General features: G+C 27.3%; 1 protein-coding gene across 1 annotated transcript; it reads left to right on the top strand.

Moving 5' to 3' along the window:
• Positions 1-1,311: 1,311 nt before the first annotated feature.
• Positions 1,312-25,395, top strand: LOC135922348 (ras-related protein Rap-1b). The gene is made up of 5 exons (XM_065456733.1): positions 1,312-1,473; positions 12,545-12,665; positions 21,890-22,035; positions 22,756-22,899; positions 23,995-25,395. Exons 1-5 carry the CDS (start codon positions 1,417-1,419, stop codon positions 24,085-24,087), a joined length of 561 nt encoding a protein of 186 aa, XP_065312805.1. The 5' UTR covers positions 1,312-1,416; the 3' UTR covers positions 24,088-25,395.
• Positions 25,396-25,657: the final 262 nt, after the last annotated feature.

The following is a 25,657-nucleotide window of genomic DNA, read 5'->3' on the forward strand; positions in this document are numbered from 1 at the left end:
ACGTATACAGTGTAACTTGACTAATTTAGGCTTTTCATAACTCTAGCATAATTTTCCCAAATCTTTTAGTGTCAATAAAATCCAGTCTTAAAAAATTTGGCAACTTGTAACAGGAATCTTGGTTAACCATGCCCAAATTAAACAGGTTTAGCTGTTATATAAATGTTAATGATGGGATAATTAAATTGGCTAATGTAATATAGAATTTGATGTTAATATTTATCTCATTTTCAGAATGGAAAACTTTGAGACCACCAGGTAGCGGAGATTCCCTCAGATTTTAATATGAAAAAATTTCCCAAAGCTAAATATACCTACCAGAAACGGTTAATGGTCATTGCCATGCCCGTTTCCAAAAGCAGGATCCTATTGCCTTAAAAAACTGCTCTAAGGAATGTAAATATTTCCACAAGAAGGGACGATGGATCTGTGAGAGTTTTCGTTGGAGGAAAAATAATTTATTTGCCCTCTGGAACAAATGAATGGCGAATAAGGCGGATTTGAAATCGATTTTGCAAGCGATCTTAACCTTGACAGATTTTCGACATCAGGGGGATTGATGATTAGTATATCGCGATTTATATTTCTACTTTTGATAATTTCATTTAATTATTTATTATAATCAGTATGCATAATAAATGATAAAATATGAAATTTTGATTACTAGTTAAGGGTTTGCAAATTTCAATTTAAATATAAAATATATTAAAAGAAAACCCGGTGAGGGTCTGCAAAATAGAGAGTATAAGGGGCGAATTTAATATTAATAATTTGTTAAATTTAATGTTCATGACCTTCGATATCGGAGTAAATTTCAGATCCATATATTAAAATAAGGAAAAGGAATATTCCCATCAAATTTTTAAGCAATATGCCACTGATTATTTTGATAATTTTTTAAGCAAATTTAAAATGGATTTTGTTGCTAAATGGCTTATGCAGGATCCTCAGCGATTTATACATTGTATAATAATTTAAAGAAAAGTTATTAACGATATAAATATACATTTAATTTATAAAAATAAATACATAGTTATAAATTTTAGGGCTTTTCTGAATAAAATATTTTATTGAAACCTAGAAGCCTTGAGGGGATCGTTCTAATTTACCCAGTCTAGATATGGTCTATTAGTGATTATATATTTTAAGTATTTTATCTTAAATAATAGCTTGAGTTATTTTATAAATAATAAATACATCAGGTTCAACCTGCCTTGAAATATTTAATGTTTATATAAAAAAAAAGGTTAATAATTAATTTATAAAATAATTGACACATTTATTTCCAATAAGATATTTTTCATTTTTAAAATTAAATAAAACAAGTTGATTTGGGACTTTAAATTTGCAAAATAAAAATTCCATGCAATCCTTTTTATGAAATAATATCCTTTTATTTTCTATTGCTAATATAAAATGAGGGAATACAAACTAGTTGTTTTAGGAAGTGGAGGTGTCGGAAAATCTGCATTGGTAAATACTAACCAGCCTTTTTTTTATACAATTTATCAATTGAAATCAGTAATATATTCACTTTTTAATATGATATATAAAATAAGACTATGACTTTTTATTTTTTTTATCTAGTATTACATAATTGATATTTATATACATTTTTATGTATATAAAACTCTTAAATTATGTTTCTATAAATATATATTTAAATTCTATAATTTAGTTATATCTTTTCATAGTGACAATATATTTGATTTACTTTTTTTTATTACCTGTATAAAATATGATATCATCTTAGACCTGTAATATATATTTCCTTATAAAAAATATATGCCTTTATTGAAAATCTGTATATTATACATAATTAAACATACAATTTTTCTAATCTTTGGAGATACTTAGTAATTTAATTATTAGTTATAATCAAAGTTTATCATCTAAATCCTTCTACAAAGAGTTGTTTAATACAAACCATTGCTATTTTTTCTTAGAAAATAGATTGGCCCACTTATTTTTCAAATTATACATCATTTTTACCTAGTTTATATTTTTTCATTTATAACTTTATAGTTTATGCAGGAATTGGCAGTAAAAATTGTTATAAATTATGACTCTAGATATTTATATATCATTCCCTGCTCTCATCCATGCTTTCAAAAAACTGATCATGGACCTTTTTCAGTTTGAGGTATGTTGATAGGGTCTGGCCTTTGCTTGATACTTGCATATTCAGATACCACTATATATTTCACTATAGTTTACAATTTTTAATATATACCACTTTCATTTTGACTTTGACATCATATAAGTCTTTAAGACTTTTTTGATAAAACATTTCTTTCAACCAATAAATATTTCTGGCCCAAATATAGTCAGACTTAGCTGGATTAGTATCAATGACCATACAAATATAATTTCTACCAATTTATCCACCTTAGAATAATAGTGAATTATATAATGATTACTAATTAAAATAGTATATAATGTCTATATAGAATAGCTAGTTCTATAAAATATTTTTAATAAATATTGGAAAAATTTTTATAAATCAAACATTTTCTGTTTTAAATAATTTTTTTCCTGATTGGAGTTGGACTTATTATTTACTCTTATTTTAAAAAAATCAGTTAACTTTGATGGGATAGGGCAAGCTCTATAATATCATAATAGATGTCAAACATCAAAGTTTTCATGTTAATCAAAAATTGTATCAGGAATTTTTTTTTTGAAAAAATAAAGAATTTGTCCCCAATATCTCCTAAAATAACTTCAGTAGGTGCTCTAAAAATGTCACTAAGTTTTTATTTTTAGCATTGTTTTTTTTTAAATTAATTTTTGAATTAAGGTTTATTTTGTCATTTTTAAAAAAAGACCTCTCAACCTTATGTCTTACTACTTATTCATGTTGGTAAGCTGACGATTTAGTGTTTTATCAGCAATCAAACTTTAAAGGGTTCGGGCAAAATAAGTAACCTGTATTCAACTGGTACAAGTTAAGGTTTATAACCTTCTAGGGTTTTCTTTATTTTCCCCCTGGCCATTGCTTTTTGATAAGAGACATTTTTTAATTACCATAGTCATCTAGTTCAATGGGGTCTGGTTCTAGCTATTTCCAATGCGATGCACTTCCTAATTCCCTCAAATTTTGCCCTATATCAAATATAATTATTCAATTTTTGAATCGATTTTCTAAAACTGATCACTCATAACGTAAGTTTTGGACTACTAAACCAGAGTAATGAAAATCTAATTTTTTCTTCTTCCAAATTTTTGATTTCAATCATGAAAGATTTTTTATTCATAAAAATCACAAAATTTTTTTATTTTAGCTAACTATAAAATTGGGTCTAACATCCTGTTTAAGCATTCTCAGAAAAAAAATAAAAAAATCATCAGATTTTTTTTATTTTGAATTTGAAAAGAATTTCAACAAATAAATATACAATTCCACGATACATAGGAAATATATAATGCTATAACTATCATAATATAAGAACTAACACGGTTAGCTTATTTTGTTTAGGCGTCTATAAAACATATAAATATCATTAATTTTTTTTGCGCATAATAAATACAATAGTTTGTGTTATTATAACAATAAAATACAATATTACGAACACTTACGAATGACAGATTTCAATTCAATTTTATACTCTTAAAGTTTAGTTAAATTAATACAAAAAGAATGATGTATATTAATTACGAAAATTTATAAAAATATTAAAGGAGAAAAAAAATACAATTCATTCGATTCGAAATATTGGGTTTCGGACAAAGAATATAATAATTCATTGTCGAATATCGGTTTAGAGGTCGAATGCTTAACATGACCAAATTACTTATGGCCGGTTTCAATCTCACCATTAATATAACGAACAGCCATGTTGACCCGGACTGGATTGGCTTGTTCTTATTTAAATATACTTTAAATTTTCACCCCTCAACTTAATTTTTTTAAAAATATTGTATAATTATTATAAATATCTTTTATAAAACTCTTTTTTTTATAAAGAGAAGAAGTTTAACAGAAATATGCATATTAATTATATTGATATCTTCTTGAATTAGTAGTAGTAAATATATCATTTCCTTACACCACAAGAAAAATGAAAAATTATGTATTTTTTTTAAAGTAATGTATAGATTTTAATAAGAATTATATAATGTGATACGATATCATTGTCCTGTTTTAAAATTATACCGGTTATGTCCTTTATTAAATAATAAATATTTAAAACGTTTTTAACATTGTCGTATTGGAAGCCATTATAAAGGTTTTATTTGTTTATAAAGTGGGTGGAATGTTTTAATGTACATAAGTATATTAAGCTATATAAAAATATGTTGTTAATATTGGTTCCATTTTCTTGTAATGTAAAAGTGCTATTATAATTAAATTTTTTTGAAAAAATTATGATTTAAATTTATTGGTAGTTCTTTCAGAAAATAGTAGTGATCTGGCTCGAAATTATTTAAAAAATATTTTGTCATACCCCGAACTAAAATTATTTTTTAAAATCAGGCTCACCTAATACCAAAGTAAATTTGGACCCCAGAGTGATCGAACCGGGCCTGGCAAATCACTAGAAAGCAGTTCCCGAAGGAAAAGAAATGATAGGCGTCCTCTAGTTGATATCGCACGATCATGTTTGCTATTATCCTGAAATTTAGCAGTTCTAAGCCTTTAACTTTGTCTATATTCTTATATTAAAATTAATATTTTTGATCTAAACCGTTAGTTCGTATCCTGGTACGTCTTATTTTTTTTATAGCGGTTGAACAAGGACACTATTGGTTTGTTTTTAAGTGCGAACATTAAATAAATATTCAAGTTTGGAAAGAATCCTCAAAGCTATTTTTCTAAGTAATTTCCAAATAGCCTTTTTGCTTTTTAGAGGAAGCTATATTATAGACCACGTAAACAGGCTACTGTACGTCCTGCCTTTCCTCAATGTAAAAGTTCGCTTTTAAAATACTTAAGCGACATTCCCCCCCTCCCCGGAATTTAATTTTTAACGAGATGGTTCATTTTATTTGCATCGTAATCCCTTAGCGCTTATTCATTACTTGTCACATATATTACGATTTATGGGTTGTTTTTCTTTCCCTAGTGAAAAAATATTTATAATCGGTCAGTCTACCACGTTACCAAATTCTTTTTTTTATCGCGATAACGGGAAGGCCCTCGTTCGACTTAAGCATGTTGTTAGCCGCCATCTCATTTTTTAAAATCAATATGTAGGATAGAACAATTTGGAAATTATTGGACGGCCCTCTTCTAAATGCAGCGAGAGAACTCAGTATTTATAATATTAATAGACATTTTTGTTAAAGTAAACATAAGTTGAATCGTGTTATCCAGCAGCTTCCTGGACAGAAGACATATTTTGCGTTTTTCTGCTGGCCAAAAATTTTTTCCTTCATAAGTTTATGAATGTTTCAGAATGCGTTGCGCACGTAAAATATCTAAAATTGTTATAAATTAAATGAAATAGTCGAACAGCCCTTTCAACACTTACACGTTCCTATAATTTAACTTCTGCTTTATTACATCGAAATTTTTCATATTATTTTTTGGAACGTATCCGGGAACATTTCTCACTCATTCTTCCTAAGAACCTTGCCGAAACGTTTCGAGAACGTTCCGTTCATGTTCCCCCGATATTATATTATTCGGATTTTTTTTGCCTACAATTTATATTTTTTTTTCTTCTATTTATTCTTCCCAAATTTTCTTTTTAAAGTATTTGCCGCTTATTTTTGTATTATATTTCGCGTCGATTTTTATTTTCCTTATGCATAATTTAGAAGGATGGAATTCGAATCCATATGGTTTTTATTTTAGCAAATCTTCCTTTTTTTCCTAAAGTAAAAGCGAATGATGAAAGAAATCAAAGAATCAAGCCAATAAATTATATTATATTAATGTTATTAACTTCTTTCCCTTTTTTTGTTGGCCACTTAACCATCTCAATACTTAAACCCCCCTCCCCCTTGATCAGCTATATATAAGTATTAATGAAAGGGTTTTTTACACTCCAAATTATCACTTTTCGACAAGCTTTTGCTACATTTTGGTTTTTTTTGGAGAAAGGTGGGTGATTAATGTTGTTAAACGGCCCGATTTTTAAAAATGGCTAACCCAATAATAACTATTCGTGCACCTGATCTCATAGACGATAGGAAGGTATTACACATCTATCAACGAAATAATGAAGCTTGCATAAAATTATCTTGGTGAAAATCTTAAGTTGAAAATTATTTGTGATCACTATTAATTTTTTTTAAATAAAATAATCTAAATTTAGTCTAATACTTTAATTTTTAGAATTTATTCGAAAAAACCTTATATTGAACGTGGTAAAAATCTAAAAATTTAACGATTTTAAAACCGTTAAAAAATTTTGGTTTGTTTATTCAGCCCATAATTTATACGATTGGTTTTATTAATAGTAATTTGCTTTTTTTTACGCCTATCTTTTAAAATCGATTAATTTCATCCTCGATTTTCTTTTCATCCGAAATTTGTTCAAATACCCCCCCCCCCCTTACCTAGTTAAAGTCAACCAGTCAAATCCTGCCCGGACCCATCTGACCAAGCAAAAACATTATATATTTTTTTATTTCTAAACTCGATCTTTAATGAAGCCAATCAACTAATATTTTTGATGATACAATGATAGTAACGATTTTAAGAGGCAGATTGGGGAATCAATATTGAATGATACAAAGAGCGCATTTGTAGCTAACTATGAATCATCTTCAATGCTTTATGAATCACATTTTTCAGCAGATAACTGAAATTTGCGATGTCGTTTATTCCATATTTTTTTTTAAAAGATACCGATTTCCTCTTCTACATTTAGGGATTGAACATATCGCTCTGTTTTCGATCGTTTTTAAATCACTAAGATTGTTAATTTAGCTAACTTTAACTGTAGTGTACATTAAATATTAGCAGATAACTAAGTTACCAATGACTTGTCTCAATATAGGAGAAAGAATATTAACTACTTAAATTTAAGTATTTTAAATGTAGCTAGTTACTTTTTGATATTTTACGAATTACTTAAATTCTATTTTTAAAAATTATAAAAGTAACTAAACCAGTCATTTAGTGATGTAACTATAACGAAAAGTAACATTAACAACGCCAAATTTCTCCTTAGTTGGGTACAGTAGCGTATGGGGTTTTAAAGCGAGATTTAGATGTTTATTAAGTCAGCTGGAACAGTGAGAAAAAAAAAGAAAATTCTTAACCATGCTCGTGTAACAAATAAAGCTTTTGAATCAAATTAATTTTATACCGACTAATTAATGCAAAATTTATTATTTTTGTGACAATCTCGTTAAAAAAATTTTTCTTTAGCTTTTATTATGTCATATTTTTTTAACAAATAAAAAAAAAGGGGGGAAACGTAGATTATATTAATATTGATTTTCCCTCCTCTTATCTCCCGTAATTTTTTTTTAGTATCTCGGAATGAATTGAAAACAGGCCTTGCTTGATCTCCTTATAAGCCACGTTCTGTCAACCCTGCCCCATTAGATATGTTATATAAAACACACTTACCCCTTTCCAAAAATACGGCAATCCTTGATACTTATTTTTTAAATTTTATTTGTGGAGCACTTGAAACTCATCTAATCTGACTAGGTTGAAGTCTGTCAGCCGGTATTTCGAACCGGATCCTAAATTCGAACTTAGACAAAATTTTAAATTATTTAGCATGTCCGATGTATTTTTTTCAAGAATAACACAAAATGTTTTTATTTTCCTTGGGCCCCGGCCTCCGCCATGGAAGCGGTAATATCGTTCGTAATATGGAATTTTTCTCCTTCTTTCCAAATGTTACAATTAACCTTGAAAACCATTTAACCCCATCCCTTTTATAACCTGGATTGCGTTTTAAAATTATTAAATTTACAATATAAAAATTTTGTATTCCAAAAAAAAAATTAATTATATATTTTTTTCCGACTAATTACATTAAGGTTTTATGGCACGGTTAGTATATTATAAGAATTTTTTTCGATAATTAAATTTAATATTTTGGCTCTGTCTTGTAAACGTAATTAAGGGGAGAAAAATATTTGCTTTTTTGTGGGGAAAATGGATATTCTTTTCCTAATAATTTGCGAGCCTTTTTTTACGTCGAGCGTTTTGCGCTTTTCGTAATTCGTTCACGCGCGTGCACTTATGTATAGTGAAAATCATATCTTGTTATCCCTTTAAACCCTTTCAGGCATCATACTATGAATTGGAAACTGCTTACAAAATATTAAATTTAAACTCAATCTTATTTATTATTTTTAAATTTATCAATGTTATAAGTTAAAAAAGATAAGATTTTATGTTTTTAAAAGCTATTTAATTTATTTATTAATTTTGGCGATTAAAACAGATTTAATGAGGTTGAGGTTTAATCAATGCATGTTCCTTCATTTAAAAATTTTTGTCTTCTGATATGCCTAGGGGAGGTGGTATCCATATGATACCACTTATTTAAATATTTTTAAAAAATTTAAATTATATAAAACTTTTTACTATAATAAAAAAAAATTATCAATATTCTTTTTCGCGCCGAAAAGAATGTTTATGATTGGTTAAAAAAATGTTTTTAACTAAAGATACCAAAATTACGTAATAAAAATTAAATAGGTTGGATTAGTGAGATAAGATGCGAGTAGGTTTTGTCTCGCCATTTTTTGACAAAATATTTGGCTTAAAAAAATTATATTTTCAAATTTTTTCCAATGATTTGCTAATAAATGATAGGTAGTAAAGCTCTGCAAGGCGGGCTGTTAAATATTTTTGCATATGTTGCCAGGCCCGAAATTTACTAAAAGTCCGCCACGGTCCAAATCTTTTTATGCTAATTTTTCCCAATGTCAATTAAGGCTCTATCTCTCCTTCTATGGCTAACAACAACCGTTTTGTATTTTGGATCATACCATAAATAACTTGCTTAATTTACTCTATTTATTTAGATTTACTAGTATTTAATTTAGAATTAGAGCTCTTAAAATACAAAACCTATTATAATTTTAATTACCTGGCTATATTAAAATTTTACGAAAAATCAAAGATTTGCGATAATCTGAATTTTTATATATGCCCTGCCAGAATTGTCTTTTAATATACAGCTTTTTTAAAAAAAATTCCCGGCCCGACTGTGCAGATCGCTAATAGTGTGCTCCGCAACCGTCATCAGAGTATATCGCGTTGAAATAGTACCGGCGGCTGCGTATACTAGTCTCGTAGATGTTAGATCTTTCCAAAAATTCCAAATTATGGGTTGGCTAAATTTTTTTAACATTGGGCGGGTGGGATCGTGTGACACCCGCCCATTTTATCTCTCTTTTTGCTTATTTTTTTAAAAAAAATAATTTTACTTTTAGAGGGTTCGGTAAATTTAAAAATTATATTGATAAAATATTGTTTAAAAATTGGACAATTGTAGAATTTTTTTTTATTCGAATGAATAAAGATGTTTAAATGTCTTAAGTGCCTACTAGATATTATATTCTTTTGATATTTTTTTAAAAAACATATTAATATAACGTTTAGGTGACATAATTTAATCATCCATTTGAAACATGATACACATTATTCTACTAAATTGTATTTTAAAATATGATTGTTTTTTTTATATTTTATATGGGGATGGAAATGGATAATGTTTGTTATATTTATTCGAAGGAATAATTTTTATTATTATAATCCGATTATTAAATAATTTAATTTATTATTGCTTCTTTTTATGGTATCTGCATTTATAAAGTATTTTCTATCAAATCCTGTTTCCGGTCGATTTTTTTAAAAAAACAGGATGCTTAAATTTTAAACAATCCAGAACCCTATTCTTCAGATTTTTTTTCTCGCTTTCTTGTATATATGTACAAAATCTTTTTTTAACCCCGAATTCATAGCGGCGCGATTACGATAAATACAAAATATAGTAAATATCATATCGCATTCATAGTTACCGATCGCGCGATTTGAGTCGCAAAGTCTCACCGATTTTTAAAAACACAATCATTCTGTATTTGTCGTCGCGATTTTGAATATTGCCTTTGGTGAATATTGCACAAAATATTTTACATTTGGCGCTTTTAATATTATTTGTAGTGCTGTAAACATTTCTAAAAAAATCGAACGCGTTTACGTGCGCTCAAAATTTTATATATTTTTTTTAAAATATAATATTTTTTAACACATTATATTTGCCTATAGTTTTATTTTGATAATATAATTATTAATGCAATATACTATAGCGAATAAAAGATATTTTTATTTATAAAAAATTTTTCTTTTAATTTTTAATGACAATTGTTTTTCAAAATTTTCATCTGATAGACAGAAACGGTTGGCAGTTAATACGACATTAACTATATTAAAAACACGCTCTACATGGGCAGATGAGGGGATTGCGGTATTTTTAAACAACTCTTCTAACGCGGGGAATTTATTAAAACCTTTATTGTTTTGTCCTTTGCTTCAAAAAATTGAGATAAGTTAGCCTCCTCCAATCCATCCTCTACTTCCTCGTCAAAAAAAGGATATATCGAAATTAACACTTCTTGCATTATCATTTCTAGGGTTTTCAATATCGCTATAAGTTTATTAGTTTTGTTCTGTGGAAGTTTTATCCATGGCCATTGAGTGAATATTGTTTTTATAATTGCAGAAATAACATATTGATCTTCATATATATGTTCTAATCTTAAAAAAAATATATGTAATTAATTTGATAGTGATAGGTTTAATACTCGTCTATTAATGGTTAACCATATTTAGGCCACTAATTTTTTTAATTTTTAAATAACTATCTTTGTTGTTGGGGTCAAATAGCCCAAATGTATTTTTTCTTCAAATTTAATGATTTTACTTTATTGTATAAAACAAAATAATTAATATTGCATTCAAATGTCTTTTTAAATTTTAACTTGAAGAATTTGAAACTGATATAATACTTTTTGGGCACATTTTACATTTGGTAAGTAGAATTAGTTCCTTTAATATAGGATGATACTGTAAAATATTTATCATATTTGGGTCATGGTAATGTTAATTCATCTGATTTTAAATTTTCAGAATTAGAGGATGATGATGAAATAATATCCATGCTTACACTAATCTAATAAATTAAAATATGAACAATATTATTTCAAATTAATAAACTATAACAATGGCGTGTTAAAAAAATTGAAATGTGTAAAAGGATGATTAAAATATATGAGACTTTTTCTTAAAAAATTCAGATTAATATTAAATTTTTCAAATAAATAAGAATAAAATGTGTTTTTAAAATTGAACGAACGTTAAATTCGAACGCGTTTGTTTATAACACTAATTATTTGAAATTAATTTTAGATCCATGGCTTCATTTTGAAGATATAAAGCAGTGTAATCAAGTTAAAATTATTATTTAAATTATAATCTTTTTATAGAAAATAGATAAAATTGCATTTATTAATTTAAAAATTACCAGTGCTTATATAATAAGCAAAATAACTTATCAAAAATATTATATATAAAAATAAAATATGGAGTTTATTAGCTCAGGAATATTTTATGCCCGGTAAAAATTGCGCATATATATTATATTTAAATATCATTTTAGTATCCTATCTTAAAACTCTCTGGAAAAATTTAAGGGATTGTTTCATGAGAGAGAGACTCAAGCTGACCAATCCTCAGGTACAGGAAGGTCATGGATAAAATGGTGAGAATATAGGTTAAGGTTAGTATGCCGATATTAAATATAAGATAGGGCGATCCATATTATCACCCGGCACACAATTTATTTTAAAAGCGTGATTATTATTTCAAAACTGAACAATTTTTACGATTTTACAAGCACGTTTTTCACCCATTACTTATTAACCCTCATTAGTAAGAAGGTTTCGGAACAGCTTTTCAATTTGTAGTTAGAAGCAGAGCTGGTAACCTGAACCAACTCCTTTTAACCACGAACCTTTTTTTTCAATTTAGGGTTCAGGATTCAAAATTTTTTTAAAATATATTCTTTTAAATTATAAAATATTTTTTTTCATTATTAAAAACATTTTTCGTGGAATCGTTTTTTATTTTAATATATCCATTTTACGTGAATTAAAATTTTTCTGGACACCGAGCCCTGAACATAATCCAGAGTTTTTTCACTAAAAACGAATCTGAATCCTTTTTTTAGAAGAGGATTCTCAGTCCTGGTTAGAAGTAACATTTTTGCTATTTTTACTAAAATGGTATTTCCCCCTTATTCAGGTAAAACCATTGAAGGCCATTACTTAATCATTTCTCTATGCATTTTATAAATTGAATATATGCAGCATAGCTCATGTAATACGAGGAAAATATTTTTTCAGATCGAACTATGTTTATATTCAATAGTTGAAAAATATCTTAATCGCTATTGCGAGTTTTCTTATAATTTCCCCTTATCTAAATGAACGTGAAATTTATATATTGTCACTACTATTCATTGGTTGATTGATTAAATGCTATTTGTCAATTAGGTTGCATTAATTTTATTTGCAATTTTGATATTAACTAGATTCTGTATTTAATCATATATTTTTTTAGACCGTTCAATTCGTGCAGGGCATATTTGTAGAAAAGTATGATCCCACTATCGAGGATAGCTATAGGAAGCAGGTCGAAGTCGAGGGCCAACAATGCATGTTGGAAATCCTGGATACAGCTGGTATATTATAGTATTTACTCCATTTGTTTATATGTTAGAGCCTAACAGCTTCCGGCATAAAATACATACAATCAATGACATTAATACTAACTTGAACTGATGATTCATTTATTAGAGGTGTACCTTCATTGAAGTCAGCTGTGGTGATTGTCATTGGCTGTCGTATACGCCAGGGAAGGACATTGTCTGCCCTTCAATGGCGAACTTTATAATTTATGTACATTTTACCGAATGAATATTTATTGTATTGCATACAATAAATGTAAGAAATACAATTTTTGAACTGAGCCACTAGGCGATCGCACTAATTCACTGTATAGTCCGACTAATTGACAGCTGACAATGTCAACATATTGTGTTTTTTTCGTGTTTAAAATTTCAAGTTCCGTCAAAATAATATAAAGAATTTGGACTTTGACCGAAAAAAGATTGAGGAACTCTACAAAATTATGTCTTCTTAGAATCGATTTTTAATTATATTTAATTTTTGCGCTATAAGATCTTCTTTATCTCTTTGTCATTTGTAGAATGTTTTCTAACTACAATTTATCTTTCATACATTAACATCTGTTAGCTTTAATCTTAAACTTTTTTACCCTCCTTTTCCCTTTCAACAAAAAATTTACATTTAAAAATGATTATAAAACAATAATGATTTCAAAATGGTTAACTATAAACTTGTTCAATAAAAGCAAAAGATTTCCAAGAATTGCGGTTTTTACTGGAATTGTCTGTTTAATAAAAAATTGGAATAGACAGTATTTTAATGCACTCGACTTTATTGTTTAATATTTTTACAATTTTTTCCTTAATCGTTGGATTAATGAGGGTATCCGATTCTCATTTTTCCACCGATCCGATACTTAAAATATTTTTTAAATCCGATATTAAATATTTTTTTAAAACCTATCCAATAACAGACCCGATATTTTAAATTTAAAGATTGGCTGCTCGTTTAATGTTTATTAATTCTATTCTAACTTTTGGATTTTATTTTTTAAAAGAAAGTATATAATGAGAATATTAATATACTCCCTTCTCAATTTCTAGTAGTTGTTATAATAATCACTTGTGTGTTCTAAACATTTATGTTAGAAGATAACATTAAATTAGAATTCATTTCAGATAATTATTAATTTAGCAATCTTACAGCAAATTTCATGAATAATTTATTAATAAAAATAAGAAAAGTTCCGGATATAAAAATATATTCTATTATACCACTGATTTCATTTTTTTTAAAAAAAATTGTATCAGTTTTTAAACAATATCGGGCCAATCAGATTTTCTCGAAAATGACGAATTAGCTACCGATCTTCGAACAGCCATAGAGTTTACTAAAAGACCCCATCCCACCCTTTTTTGAAAAGCTTGATTTTTCGTATCTTATTTTCTTTGCTCTTGATCGTCTGCTTTTCAAAAAGAACGTCTATATAATGGTGCGTACAAACAAGTGCATCCCTTGTTTAATTTAAGGTTGCCTTTATCGTCCATTCAAAATTTTATTTAATTTCTGAATAAGAATTTATCTTTAAAAATTATATTATCGTCTGCCTTTCGTGCCCCACTTTTTCCTTATGAGTAAAAAAAATTTTTTTTTCTTAAAACAGTTAAACAAGACAACACTTTTTCAACGTTTTTTATTAACTAAGTATATATATTTATACATAGAATTATGAAATGTTGCCATTTTTTCTCAATGGGATATTCATATGTAAAAAAAATATACAATTTATTTTGAATGATAATGAATAAAACAATTGCGATTTTTATTTAAACATAGAGATATTTTATACATTCGAATCTGAAATAATTATTGATGCAGCTTTTGGATCTTTGCCTACTAGCAGCCTATGGCTAATGCCCTGTTTTATCAAATCTAATATGATTGGATAAAAACTATTCAATTTCCTTATTTTTTTTAATCGTCGAAATAGGCCTACCTTCTATTATTTTCCTTTCTAACCATCATCAATCATTTAGCTATCTGAACTATAAATACTAAAAGCATATCTACTTTTTTTCTGTTTCATTTGGCGCCTATAGTGCAACCATGAATCACTAGGGAAATTAATAAATGAAAGAATCGCATAAAACGCCTCCATTTTATGTCAGTTTGTAGAGTTCAATCAACATACCACGGAGATCCACCCCGCCCATACAACTGTTATAGTCTTGTATTATGGTCGGATTTTCCACATTGATATCGGTTAATGATCATCTTGTTCCTGGTTTTGAATTTATACTCATAAATGATGATATAGTGATAACCGATTTGTTATCAACCCATTTGCAAATTATAATATTATTAGAATCCACCTTACAATGAACCCTCTTCCTTTTTTAAGGATTTGTCACCAACCAGATGGCATCCCGGTAATAGATTAGATCTAAGGGTCATCTACATGATAAAGCCATTATATTTGAGAACAACAGCTAAATTATACTATAAAAAAATTATCCTTATTAATTTTAGGATTTTTATGTGGGGGATAGTTTCTATTTGTGGTTTTTCCTAAATATGTCTCCAGATCCACATGAAGCGAAAATTTTTATTTACCATTTATGCAATTTTGAGCATATATTGCCAAAGAATTATTATTTACCATTTATGCAATTTTGAGCATATATTGCCAAAGAATTATTATTTACTATCATAAATGTGAAAATGTTTTCTTAATTCCAAGAGTCTATTTTTTTTATACATTGAGAAACTTAAGGAATCACTGTCTCTGGAGCTCAATAGTGCTTTTTGGCCAATAGTACAAACTGACAACTAACCTTCTAAAATTTAATAATATATTTTTTTAAACTGACAAGAAGAATTTTTCTTTAAATTAATTCTAAATGATAAATATAATAGTAAACGTTATTACTTATAATTGATATTTTTGTGTGGATCTTTTAGTGTAGCTTAATATTTTTAGGTAAATTACATTTCTCCAATTTTTATTTTATAAGGGTTTTATTTTAGCTTAGGCTTTAGACCCCACTTAATCATGCCCAGCTAGTCTTTCATGTCATTTTTTCACCTGTACTATAAAGAGTTAAATACTGAACCTTTTAAATAAATTGGTATTGATTGATAATCGATAAATACTTTTATTTAATGAATTTTTAGTAAAATAATACATAATAATATATAACAGTGTTTAGGAATAAAAACTTTATATATATAAATGATGTTAATATATTATTTAAACGATAAAAGTGTTGTTAGGCTCGTTTTGAGCCGATTTTTAAAAATGGCTAACTAATATTTTAGCAAGAAAAATATTGCCTAAGCCTCAAGATTTCGATAATATGTATCTATACCTTCGTTCCTTCTATGAGCAAAATCCTCAGGCTTAGGTAATATTTTTCTGGATGAAGTATTAAGTTAGCCGTTTTTAGAGATCGGCTCAAAATGAGCCGTTTAACAACACTAGATAAAATTAGACAATAGTTGACTAGATACTTTTATAGTAATCATATGTCTCAGACATAAAACTTTATGTGTATAAATGAATTCATAATATATTATTTACATGATAAAACTAGACTATGATGATAATTTATATTCCTCATAGATTCAACCAAAAGTTTCTTTATTTCAGGAATAATAAATAATGGGTCGAAGAGAAGTCATTTGTCATTAAAAAACAGAGACATTTGTTTGAAGCAACATAGGTGCACAGGAAATTTTAATATATGTGGCCCACGTGTCTGCAGCCCATTTTATTTTTCACAATGTAATAAACAATCCAACTTCTTTGCTGTATTTTTAGGGGATAACACAGCGAATTTCATTGTTAAAAATAAAATGAGTTGCAATGGCATGTGGGCCACAGATATTGAAATTTCCTGGCTACATTACAAATGGCTTCTCTTTGACCTACTATTTATTTCTAAAATAAAGAAATCTTTTGGTTCTATCTTTATAAGAAATATAAATTATCATTAGTCTAGTTTTATCATATGTAGTATATTAGCTTCATTTATATGCATAAAGTTTCTATTACTTAAACTGTTTAAAATTCATTAAATAAAAGTATTTATCGATTATCAATCAGTATCAATTTATTAAAAGAATGTATATTGCGTAACTCTTCACAGGTGACTCACATGAAAGACTAGCTGAGCATGATTAGATGGGGTCTATGCAATACCAAGCTAAAAAAACGGTTATAACATGAATTATCAAAGAAAATTAAAATTAATTTTGTATATTTACTTTACCTTCAAATATTAATCTACTAATAACTTTTATATGACTCGGTTCTGTATAACCGCCCCCCCCAGTGCTATGAAGGACTGTGACGTATTTTTTCTTATCAGTTTTGACTGTTGGTCATAGATTAAATGTAAATATCAGTATTTATCAATGTGTAATGGCTAATGGAGCTCTACATTTTTATCATATATAACCCTTTCTTGCCCGGCATATTTCCCGTGAACAAAAAAATTTGTCTTCTAAAATTGAGTTAAACAAGACGTAAATAACACATTTTCAACGTTTTTTTAGTAAAAAAAGTGTATATATAGAATTATAAGTGCTATTTGTCATCATTGGGATATTAATATGTAAAAAATACACCATTTATTTTAAATGATAAGAAATAAAACAATTTTGATTTTTATTTAAACAAGATATTTTACATTTTATACATTCGAATCTGGAATAACCATTTGTGCAGTTTTTGCATCTTTGCCTGCTAGCCGCCAATGGCCAATACCCTATTTTATCAAATCTAATATCTGTGATTAGATGAAAACTATTCAATTTCCTTCTTTTTTTCAGTCTTCAAAGTAGGTTTACCTTCTTTTCTATCTTTTCCTTTCCAACCATCATCAATCCTTTAGTTATCTGAGCTTTAAATACTAAAAGGGATACATGTTTACTATATTTCTGTTTCATGTGGCGTCTATAGAGCAACCATGAATCCACTACACAGGAATCTAATAAATGAAAGAAAACTCGCATATAAAAACGCTTCCATTTTATATCAGTTCTGTAGAGTTCCAACATATCATGGAGATCCACCGCGCCCATACCACCGTTATAGTTTTGAATTATGGCCGGAATTTCGACATTGAGAAAAGATTTATCAGATACCGACCATCTTCTCGTTCGTAATATGGGATTTATGCCCTAAATGATGATAGTTTGATAACCGATTTGTTATCAATCCTTTTGCAAATTATAATATTATTATTAAAATCTACCTTATAATCAAATCATGCCACCCCCCATCAGCGGGAGACTCACGCTATTTTTTAGTTTACACACAGATATCTCACTCCCGCAAAACTACCGCAATTGGAAATCTCCACAAAAATCTACCACAATTTTTTTAGCATTTTAGTATTTTTAATAAAAATATAAATAATAATTTTGAGAGACAGTAATTTATTATTTTTAAAATAAATTTTAAATATTTATTCGAAAAACCTGTCTAGTTTGTAAATATCTAGATATCCTGTTTTATTTTTGTCCATTAATAAATCAACATCCTTTTATTCATATTTTATCATTTTCAGTGTGTTTATATATAACTTTATCTTTCAGGTTAAATTAAATACAACTGATAATTATTTTATTTATTATGGTCAGTCACATTATTATAATATAACCAGTTATTTAAAACAGCTGTGTGAATATTTTAGAATTGTAGATGAAAAAGAAACAATCATTAATAAATTCTTATTTCAAGTTCAATAAATGTCATGTAACATCGCAACCTCCTACTACTGCATCAGAAATTCCTGAACTGATTTTGCTCATCATAGTTAAATTACTATTTTTATGTTTTATTTAGTGAGGAAATAATTTTTTAAGATTTTAACCCTTCAATACTTATGTGAAAAAAATGACATTAGTATAAAGTACTCTGGTGGGTTTTATTAATTTCTAATGTATATATCTCCAGTTATATTCATTATTTTGATTTAATATTTGGATATAAGATGAAACTAACCTTTAATTTTAGCTATTTTTATTAGGAGTATAATTTTAATTTAATTTTCTAAAATAAGTTCCATTGCTAATTTTTTAATGAAATTACTTCTAGTAATAATTTTTTTTTGTGTTTGCAGAATTAAGATGTTATGTTAAGAAGTATAAATATTATTGAACTAATCAAATAAAATATCAAAAATGTTTTGAAGTTTTTATTGAAAATAATTATTTTATCTAAATATTTAATTAATACATACATGCTTTATTCTAATAATTTTTGAATAAGCATATAAAGATTAGGATATGTTTTTAGTTCTTATAAATCATTTTTTTAAATAAAATAGCACATTGACAATAATTTTTGATTTAAATATCCATACAAAATTGATTATCTTTTTATATTTTATATACTTTAGAATCCGAGAAGAATGATAAAGATAGGAAAAAGAAAAGAAAATATTGTTGTAAATATGACAAGTTATGGAAGCTAAAATATATTTGGTTGATGAAGCTAACAGAGAGCCAAGCCAAATGTAGAATATGATCTACTGTATTTAATTACTAGTGGGGAGAATATTACATTTTGCGGCATCAAAAATCAAAAATGCTTTAGTCAGTACAGGATAATATATCAACATCGAAGATCTGCAAAGTTAGGCCCGGCCCGCCTTTCTTTTTTTCGCTCGGGCCTAATTTTATTTTAAATAATTGGGTTCGGGCCGGGCCTAATATTTTTAAAAAAATTCAGGCCGGGTCGGATCGGACCTTGGAATTTTTTTTAAATATATCTAAATTTATCAATTTTATATTGAATTATTTATGTAAAATAAAAAATTTTGATTTTATTTATTGAAGCTAAACGCTACATAACATGTCTTTTATTTTGAGTAATTATAAAAATTAATTTCTATATTTGAATAAATTCAGGCCGGGCCGCTAAATTTTTTTAAAAAATATTCGGACCGGGCCGGCAAATCTTTTTAAAAAAATTTCGGGCTTGGCTTGAAAAATTAGGCCCGGTGCAGATCACTAAGATCGATTGCGATACAAAAATATTCTCCAAAAATAATAAATAATACAGATGCAACTACAGTTCCGGAAATCGTCGTTAAAACATTTCATCACAATTATTTCGACATCTACAGATAGTACAATCATTGCCCTCTTGCAAGAATTATGCAGTATATGGCACATGCAGCAAATTGTTATTAATTCATTATTGTGCTTCCTCAATTCGGTAAATACACTTTGGTTTTTGCCAAAATTCATAGAGGCATTATCAGCGCAGAAAGCTGAATGCAACTCATTGATAACCCTGAATCAGCTAAATTTACCATTATGTGGTTAGCTATATCGTTGAATTTTTCACTCTCCGAGGGAAAATTTTTTAATGACGCAAAATGTCATTTTATCCCCCACTGCTGTAATTAAATAATGTAGAGCATTTAGCATGCCTGTCCGTTAACTTCATCAACCAAATAAATTTATGCTCCCATGACTTGTTATATTTACAAGAATATTTTCTTTTTCCTATCTTTATCATTCTTCTCGGATTCTAAAGTATATAAAATATAAAAAGATAATCAATTTTGTTTGGATATTTAATCAAAAATTATTTTGTCAATGTGCTATTCTATTAAAAAATGATTTATAAGAACAAAAAACATATCCTAATCTTTATGAATAATTTCAAAAATTATTAGAAATCTATACTATTTTCAGAAAAATTATCAGTTTCATTCTAATCTGATATCGATGGCGAATATGTAGGTGATTTACGCTTTTCAGCTTCTATTCCTATATATTTGTTTTAAATTGTAAATTTAGATTATTTGTCATTAATTTTAAAAGGTTATTTCTTAATTAGTATAGATATATAAAAAGATATTCTTTAAATACTAAACAATTTTCAAATAAATACTGTACAATACAATTTTACTGGTTAATAATTTATAAATACTGCCCAAATTGTTTATTTTATAGTTTAAGAATATTTGTGATTTCTTATAAAATTTAAAAAAAAATAATTCCTCACTAAATAACAAAACATAATAGAAATTTATACCATGAGCATAAGGTTCAGGAAGATTCTCTGAACTAGCTGCTGTTGTAGTAAATAGTATATGGTAGTAGATGTGATGTTGCTTGTTGGACAATAAAATAAGTATGTTTTAATTAAATATTTAGATATATAAACTGCAATCTTAAAACATTTTTGATATTTTATTTGATTAGTTCTAGAATATTTGTACTTCTTAAAATAACATCCATTAATTCTCATATTATATATACAGCAAACACATAAAATCTATTACTTAAAGTTATTTCATTAAAAAATTAGCAATGGAACTTATTTTAGAAAATTAAATTATAATATCCTCATCATCTTTAATCTAAGCTTAAGAAATAAAAATAACTAAATATTATAACAAGTTTAAGGTTAGTTTATATATCCAAATATTAAATCATAATGAATATAACTGGAGATATACACATTAGAAATTAATAAAACCCACCTGAGTACTTCTAACGTCATTTTTTTCACCTAAGTATTGAAGGGCTAAATTTTTAGAAAATTATTTCCTCACTAAATATTACATAATAGAAATTTTCTAACTATGATGAGCAGAATCAGTTTGGGGAATTTCTGATGCAGTAATAGGAGGTTACAATGTTACTTGTCATTTTATGATCTTGAAATAGGGATTTATGAAAGATTGTTTCTTTTTCATCTACAATTATAAAATATTCACAGCTGTTTTAAATAACTGGTTATATTATAATAATATGATTGAACTATTATAAATAAAATAATTATCAGTTATGTATTTAATAAATTATAAAATATGAATAAAATGATGTTGATTTATTATTGGATAAAAATAACAGAATAAATAAAACAATTGCTATTTTTATTTAAACATAGTGATATTTTACATTTAATGAATTCAAATCTGGAATAACCATTTGGGCTGTTCTTGCATCTTTGCCTGATAGCCACCGATGGCCAATGCCCTGTTTTATTAATCCTAATATCTGTGATAAAATGAAAACTATTCAATTTTCTTTTTTTCAATCAATTTGCACTATGCTATTTGAAACGCTCAATTTTGCATGCAGTCTGTTTATATATTAATATGGTTTTAAATATTTCATTTTAAAAGATAAGTATTTATTTATTAAATCTTATTTACCCCCCCCACCCACCCACTTGGCTTATTTCACATGTGTTTCACTTGTTAAAAAAATAAATAAAAATTGCATTTTTCCCCCTTTTAAATCACAGGTACCGAACAATTTACGGCTATGAGAGACTTGTACATGAAAAACGGTCAAGGTTTTGTTCTCGTTTATTCCGTCACCGCCCAGTCCACGTTCAACGATTTAGAAGACCTTAGGGAGCAAATACTCAGGGTCAAGGATACTGAAGATGTTCATATATTTACTTTTATTTTTTACAATTTTTCTCTATACATTTGTGTGGCAGGTTATTGTCCAATATTTTAACTATTTGTATATATAAGTTACTTAATCCTTGCCAGAGGTCGGCGCAACCCGAACCCCCTGTCGGGCAAAAAAATCATGTTAGGTGATAATAATTACGGGTCGAACTAAAATATCCGATAGAAAACTTTCTCTGTTTTCTTTAAACTTTACTACGCTATTCAACACCGTTTGCATTTTTTTCTCGAGAGGATCTGTATTTGATTAATTTATCGGTGCATTCTGGCTTCCGTAATCCTAAAATTCCCCATTTTTTTTATTTGTCACTAGATACTGCTAAGTAAAAACATTGAGAAAAGATTTTATAAGGAAGTTATTAAAACATTGCCACGAATTATAAGGGTCTAAGCCTATCGGTCTTAGAGTGTAATAGGGTGGACCTGCCTTTGGATAGGTTAAATAATCGACGTAACCCTGCCTTTCATATTTACAGCATATTTTGTTTACTTCACCAAAAATTCGCGTTAACTGTGTATGCAGAGTAACCTCTCAATTACAGTTAGCGGGAATACATGGCTGAGGGTGTAATAATGAGGAAGTAAAGCTCTAAATTTCTTGAGAACTTTTTTAACCTTAAATCCACAGAAATTTCTAATTAGAAAATTGCATACTTTTACTTTTAATATTTCATTTAAATATGAATTAAAGGTTCCCATGATATTAGTAGGCAACAAGTGCGATCTAGAGGACGAGAGGGTTGTCGGGCGGGAACAGGGTCAAAGTTTGGCTAAAAGATTCGGTAATTGCGCTTTCCTCGAGTCCTCGGCTAAATCCAAAATCAACGTCAACGAAGTAATGGAAATAAATATTTTTATATAATTGGACTTTAATTGATTGGCAGCTGTATTGAAATGGCCAATTATAAAAATAATGGGATTTTAATATATGTGATGTTGCAATTAATTTAAGTATAAAAATTCAATCGTTAAAATTATGATCCAATCTGACTTAACGCCATGCTTGACCCGCAGGTTAAATTTAGATAGGTTTTAAAGAAAGATATTAAATAAATGAATAATGATTTGGCAGGTCTGTGACTAGTCATAGTTTTTACAAGTTTCCTTTTTTATATTTAACAGGAGAGGGCAAATGGTATAAACCAATTATTAGTGTTGTTAGAATCGATTTTTTTTAAATGGCCTAAAGCAAGATCTCCTGGCTTACGTAATAATTATTTTAATTAAAATATTAATCGGGCCATTTTTTAAAAATCGACTTAAATCGCCGTTTAACAACATTACCAAGGATATTATAGTCTCTAAATTTGCAGACTTCCTTTAAAGAAATGTTTACCCTCCTTTTTGACCATTATTAATTATGTATGGTGCCGAACATTTTTAATATCTATTCATAAGGGTGTGCCTATACCACTCTTTGGGAACCTATCCGTATGACCGATATTAAATTGATATCGGCCGATTACTGATCCGATTTTTTTATTCTTGTAAACATACTACATTACATCTACACATCTCATATACTAGTAGAACATCTATAATTTAACTATACCGTTAATATAAGTCATTTAAAATATTATAATGATCAGTTATAGTTTATATTCATGAATCTAAAAGTATATAAAATATTTTTCACTTATATAATAACATTTAATCTATGTACATAATAAATAAATATACAAATATATTATGAAATTTGAAATAAATTTTTTTAAAAAATTAAGATGGCCATTTTATCAGGTCCGAAAATTTTATAATATCGGCCAATCGATATCTTAAAAAACAAGAAATTTTTGCCTGACCTGATAAAAGATATCGGTAGATCCCTATCCATTTATTTTTGTAGATTTTCTAAAAAAATAAGTTCACAAAAAGTGTCTTCTTTTTTTTATGTTACGAATTTGCTTAATTATGTTTATTTTTCGCACAGATATTTTACGATTTAGTGAGGCAAATTAACAGGAAACACCCCGAACAAACCAAAAAACGTGTCAAAAAGCGGTCACTCTGTCAAATTTTATGAGGAACTCGATTATACGTCGAAATTAGATAAATATTAATTTAAGCACGAGAATAGCGGGTGAAAAAAAATAATTCTTATAAAAATTGTAATAAATGATTTGAATGTTTTTTTTTAAGTTTAAATATTTGAAAAGTAGCCTAACGTATAAAGGAGCTTATATTTTATTTTGGTCCATTATTTAAAAAAGTATACATTTGTACTATAATTAAATAATCTTATTTTTTTTTGTATTATACATATTTTTCTCGTGGTTTTTATATAAAAATATCATATCCCCCCTCAGTATAATAATTGATATGTTTTACCCCATTTTTTTTAGATCGAATTAAATCCCCAAGTCAAGTATACATCTGTCCTGAATGCTCAATTTTTATTTGTTCTCTCCAAAAAAAATAAAATAATTATAAACAATTTTCAACGCAATTAGACCTATTTAAGTACAAACAAAGATATCTCGCTCTTATACCAAATAATTTCCTTATAATAATATAATATCATTTTTTTACACGACTCTATAGTTTATATTATTTATTTATGCTTATTTTATCGGAATAAGGTCTAATTAAACAAGCTGATTAAAAAAAAAACAACTTTTCTTTGATAATAAAGTGTGCTAAGATACCAGCTGTCTAACAAACAATTTTCGACAGGATGTGCATCCTGTAACATTGCTCCAGGAGTAAAGTTGAAAATGAAGCAGCTTTATTCGTTAACGTAAACACTTCTTTTAAGTTAGTCAATTTTTCGTGGTTTAAAAATATAAATTATTTTACTACTTTTTTCCTCCTTTTTTGCGAATTAAGTAACTAAAATGTGCATCTCACCACCATACTTTTATACTTACATATTATTATTTATTTTTTTTAGAACAAACATTTTTATACATTTTTTCGTTTGTTAATTTTTATTCAAACTTGAGCTAAATTCTTGGTGTAAGAAAAAGGCTGAGAAATTAAGATATCATGATTTCTATTTTCTCTATTCTTCTTTGTTAGAATTTTACTTTCCCATATATAAGAGGGGGGGGTGGTTGGTTATGTCTTCAGAAGTTATTATAATTTTGCGAAATTTTAATGCTTGCAAAGAAAGGCTAAGTAGTATTTAATTTTTTAAAAACCCCAAATATTAACCTGAACAAAAGAAAATTTTTAGAAGATATTTTATATATATATATTTAAATTCTTTATTATTTGAATTATTATTATTTAATCCTTTTCACAAACAGAATCATCGATTATTATTTTAATTTTTAATTATAACCCTTCCCCCTCCCCCTTTTTATATCCAATCATGTAAGAATATTTATTATACCCATGACAAAAAAAAGAAAACATTATTGTATAATTTAATAAAAAAAATATAATAAATAATAAAATTCGAATTTAAAAATTAATGCCTGGATTAGTTTGGATGTTTTTAAAAAAAAAAATTGAGAAGTTAAATGTAATAAGCGAATATTCTTTCTACCCTCCTCGAGGTTTAAAATAGATATGCATTATAATTACTCTTCAGTTACAAATTACTGATCAACAAAATGAATCATTTACCGATGAAGATTAATATAAATTTA

Source organism: Gordionus sp. m RMFG-2023, chromosome 1 (genome assembly GCF_954871325.1).
Source record: "Gordionus sp. m RMFG-2023 chromosome 1, tfGorSpeb1-WG-v2, whole genome shotgun sequence".
NCBI lineage: Eukaryota > Metazoa > Nematomorpha > Gordioida > Chordodea > Parachordodidae > Gordionus > Gordionus sp. m RMFG-2023.